Here is a 4,276-nt window from a genome sequence, read left to right as displayed (position 1 = left end):
AGATGTGTCACGTACAGTCGTTGGAGGCCCAGAGCATTATATATGTTACATAAATCTAACGGTCAAGATAATTCTATTTGTTAAGATTTACCAGATTGAGGGCTAGTAATTTCTAATTAACGTGCAATTTTCTAGCATATTTACCTTGCTCCTGGTTCACCTTATATTACTTTTAATATATAAATAGATGCAACATAAATATGTAGACAAGACCTGTGTTTGTCTTTTATTCCCAAGTTTGAACTAGTATAGTTTGGGTTCTTACATGATAGTGCATGCCACATTATTTTTTCACCGCTACAACGACCAAACCATGGACTGAGAAAACGGTGTTTCATATATCTAGTACTAGAGTTATTTTCTTCTCAGTTAGTACCGAAGATGCCAAATGGCGCGATGGTGCAATATGGAGGGATGTAGACATTGCAAATTGCAGGTAGTGTCTGTAGCGCTAGGTTCCTTATTTCCTCGAACTGGGGCAGTTGTTGAGGCTGGACAGAGCCCTGGGCCTGTGGGTTTTGCTGAGATGGCCGGAAGGAGCCCTAGCCTAATGGATATTGTTGCTGAGGCTGTTGGAAGGAGACCTGGCTCGATGGTTGTTGTTGTTGTTGTTGTTGTTGTTTTTGTTGTTGTTGATGCAGAATAATAGCATGAACAACATTGTGGATGGCCTGGCACTGCGACTGCTCAGGGATCTGCCATAGGTGCTGACAACACAATTCTTGCAACAGCTGGTAAGTACTTTGTTGCAAAACTTGTGATCTTCCTTGCGCTATGTTGTGTTGCTGCAATACAACATCCATGCATGGAATCAGTTGTTGTTGCAAAATTTGTTGAAGGATTTGTTGTTGTTGTTGTTGTTGTTGTTGTTGCTGCTGCTGCTGTTGATGCTGTGAAATTGGTTGTTGTGGTTGCGAATACTGTGGTTGCGGTTGTGGATATGGTTGTTGTGGTCGAAATGGTTGTGGCTGCGAATATGGTAGTTGCGGCTGCGGAAATGGTTGCAGCTGTAGATATGGTTGTTGTGATGGAAATGGTTGCAGCTGTGGATATGGTTGTTGTGGTGGAAATGTTTGTTGCTGCCCTAGAAATTGTTGTTGTTGTACCAATGGAACTTGCTCTTGTGGCTGTTGCTGAGATGGATTTTGTGGCTGCAATTGTGGCACTGGAACTCTAACTGCGGTTGTGGCGGTGGTCGCCACGATAGCAAGGAGGGCAAGGATGAGAAAGGTCTTCATGGTGGATTTGTATTGACCACAACTTGCTTGGCTTAAATGATGTGCTCTACTTATGAGAATGATGGATGAGGAAGGATGATCGTCATGCTATGGGGCTATTTATAGCTGCCATGGAATGATCATTTGGTATGTTCTGTTTGGTGGCACTACTTACAAGTGTATTCTTGGACTGGTCATTAAAGTTCCTTGTTGTTGCACTATCATTCGACCACCAAAAAGGTGTGATAACATGCATGACTCATCTTATTCACTTTACAGCTCAAACACTAATCTAGATTGCCTATCTTTCTGAAACTAAGTTTGTAATTTTCTGCAAATTGTTACGCATAAACTAGATAAGCATGGCTGTCACGGTACTTAGTTTGTAATCTTGTGTGGTCTGTTAAGATAGATAAGACTAGTAATGTAACTTGCTTTAGTAGGCCATGACTCAGTCAAATTCCTTTTACATGTCAAGTGTTGTAGTGTTCTAAAAGTTATTAGCAAGCATAAATTTTGTAATGTTCTACAAGTTGTTACGTGTAAACTAGATAAGCTTGACTTGCACACAAACAAGATTGTAATCACTAGTCATCTACCCGTGCAACTGCACGGCCTAGCTATTGTAGGGGTACATATTTAATAATAAATATTCGTATGTAAAATTCAAGCGCTTAAATAACAGATATCATACATCTGAATATAGTATAGAAGAGTGCCTCTACTTCCCATATATATAAAAAAATATGAACATCTACAATACCAAAACTATATAGTATGGAAATACATTTCATGACGCATCTGGTAATATTGATTTCATATTGTGAATGTTGATATTTTTTTATTATAAAGTTAGTTAAAATTTACAAATCTTGACTTTGACCAAACTTTATATGCAGACTAAAAATAAATGGAGGGAGTATCTTGGGGTCTCTGCCACGTCAGATTTCTCATACATTCAGTACGAGTGTCGCCCCGAACGAGTGGAGACTGCATCGTCACCTTATCCTTTCCCTGCAGGCTCAAGTCTGCTTCTTCCCAATCTTTCATTTCTAATCAAACGATAGTGAGGCGAGCTGGCCGGGCTGCTCTTCGTCGAGGACGTCGTCGTCTACTTGAGCGCGCCAATGGCAAGCTCTCGCCGGGATTCACCATGTGCCCATGTACAACCGCCTTCCAGAAGCCATCCGAGTGGCGGCCCCGCAACGCTCGCACGGAGGTCCCAACTTAGGAGGTGGACGAGGCTGTGCAGCTCGCGGCTAAGCTGCTCTTCGCCGGGGTCGCCGTCGTCTCCATGCGCCACACGGGAAGGAAGTTGGTCACCGAGTTCCCGGGGATTCGCCGCGCACCCAGGTACTCCGCCGCCTCCCCAGTAGCTGTCTGAGAGGCGGCCCGCAACGCGCGAAAGTGTGTTCCGATTTTCAGACCCCCCAGCACTGACGTGGTCTCCCTTTCCCATGTTGCAGCAACTGTGATGTCGCATCGGGGACTGATACCGACATGCAGATCGGCGATGAGACTGAGACAGGCGCCGAGACTAGCGGAGCTGGTCTAGAACCGAAAGCAAAGAGGCCACGGCGCCCAAACCAGCTCATGAGTAGTAGACTGGAGGTCACGGAGATGGACGACGGTATTTTTGAGACAATAGCGCCCGAGGAAGCGCGATCGTGCTACGGCAATCAAATAGGTTTTGAGAACCAAGGTATCAATCCAGTAGGAGGCTACGCGCGAGTCCCTTGTACCTGCACAAAACAAATAAATCCTCACAACCGACGCGAATAGGGGTTGTCAATCCCTAAACGGCCACTTACGAGGGTGAGATTTGATAGATATGATAAAGATAATTTTTTTCGTATTTTTGTGATAAAGATGCGAAGTAAAATAAAGGCAAAGTAAAAAGCAAAGGAAATAACTAAGTAGTAGGAGATTAATATGATAAAGATAGACCCGGGGGCCATAGGTTTCACTAGTGGCTTCTCTCGAGAGCATAAGTATTCTACGGTGGGTGAACAAATTATTGTTGAGCAATTGACAGAATTGAGCATAGTTTTGAGAATATCTAGGTATGATCATATATATAGGCATCATGTCCGAGACAAGTAGACCGACTCCTGCCTGCATCTACTACTATTACTCCACTAATCGACCGCTATCCAGCAAGCATCTAGAGTATTAAGTTAAAAACAGATTAAGGCCTTAAGCAAGATGACATGATGTAGAGGGATAGACTCATGCAATATGATGAAAACTCCATCTTGTTGTCCTCGATGGCAACAATATAATACGTGCCATGCTGCCCCTACTGTCACTGGGAAAGGACACCGCAAGATTGAACCCAAAGCTAAGCACTTCTCCCATTGCAAGAAAGATCAATCTAGTAGGCCAAACCAAACTGATAATTCGAAAAGACTTTCAAAGATAACCTATCATACATAAAAGAATTCAGAGAAGATTCAAATATTATTCATAGATAGACTTGATCATAAACCCACAATTCATCGGTCTCAACAAACACACCGCAAAAAGAAGATTACATCGAATAGTTCTCCACAAGAGAGGGGGAGAACATTGTATTGAGATCCAAAAAGAGAGAAGAAGCCATCTAGCTAATAACTATGGAACCGTAGGTCTGAGGTGAACTACTCACACTTCATCGGAGAGGCTATGGTGTTGATGTAGAAGCCCTCCGTGATCGATGCCCCCTCTGGCGGAGCTCCGGAACAGGCCCCAAGATGGGATCTCGTGGATACAGAAAGTTGCGGCGGTGGAATTAGGGTTTTGGCTCCGTATATGATCGTTTGGGGGTACGTAGGTGTTGGAAATATGCCCTAGAGGCAATAATAAAATGGTTATTATTATATTTCTTTGTTCATGATAATTGTCTATTGTTCATGCTATAATTGTGTTATCCGGAAATCGTAATACATGTGTGAATACATAGACCACAACACGTCCCTAGTGAGCCTCTAGTTGACTAGCTTGTTGATCAAAAGATAGTCATGGTTTCCTGACTATGGACATTGGATGTCATTCATAACGGTATCACATCATTAGGAGAA

At 43.1% G+C, this 4,276-nt stretch overlaps 1 protein-coding gene across 1 annotated transcript; it reads right to left on the bottom strand.

Moving 5' to 3' along the window:
- Positions 1–201: 201 nt before the first annotated feature.
- LOC123131795 (alpha/beta-gliadin A-I-like) lies at positions 202–1,304 on the bottom strand. The gene has a single exon (XM_044551474.1). The coding sequence runs from the start codon at positions 1,236–1,238 to the stop codon at positions 543–545; it is 696 nt and encodes a 231-aa protein (XP_044407409.1). The 5' UTR covers positions 1,239–1,304; the 3' UTR covers positions 202–542.
- Between the last annotated feature and the right edge of the window lie 2,972 nt (positions 1,305–4,276).

Source organism: Triticum aestivum, chromosome 6A (genome assembly GCF_018294505.1).
Source record: "Triticum aestivum cultivar Chinese Spring chromosome 6A, IWGSC CS RefSeq v2.1, whole genome shotgun sequence".
Classification (NCBI taxonomy): Eukaryota; Viridiplantae; Streptophyta; class Magnoliopsida; order Poales; family Poaceae; genus Triticum; species Triticum aestivum.
Note: the sequence above shows the minus strand (reverse complement) of the source record. Positions and strands in the feature narration are given on the sequence as shown.

Coding starts and splice junctions, on each gene's coding strand:
- LOC123131795 (XM_044551474.1), bottom strand. CDS start 1,238: ATGAAGACCTTTCTCATCCTTGCCCTCCTTGCTATCGTGGCGACCACC.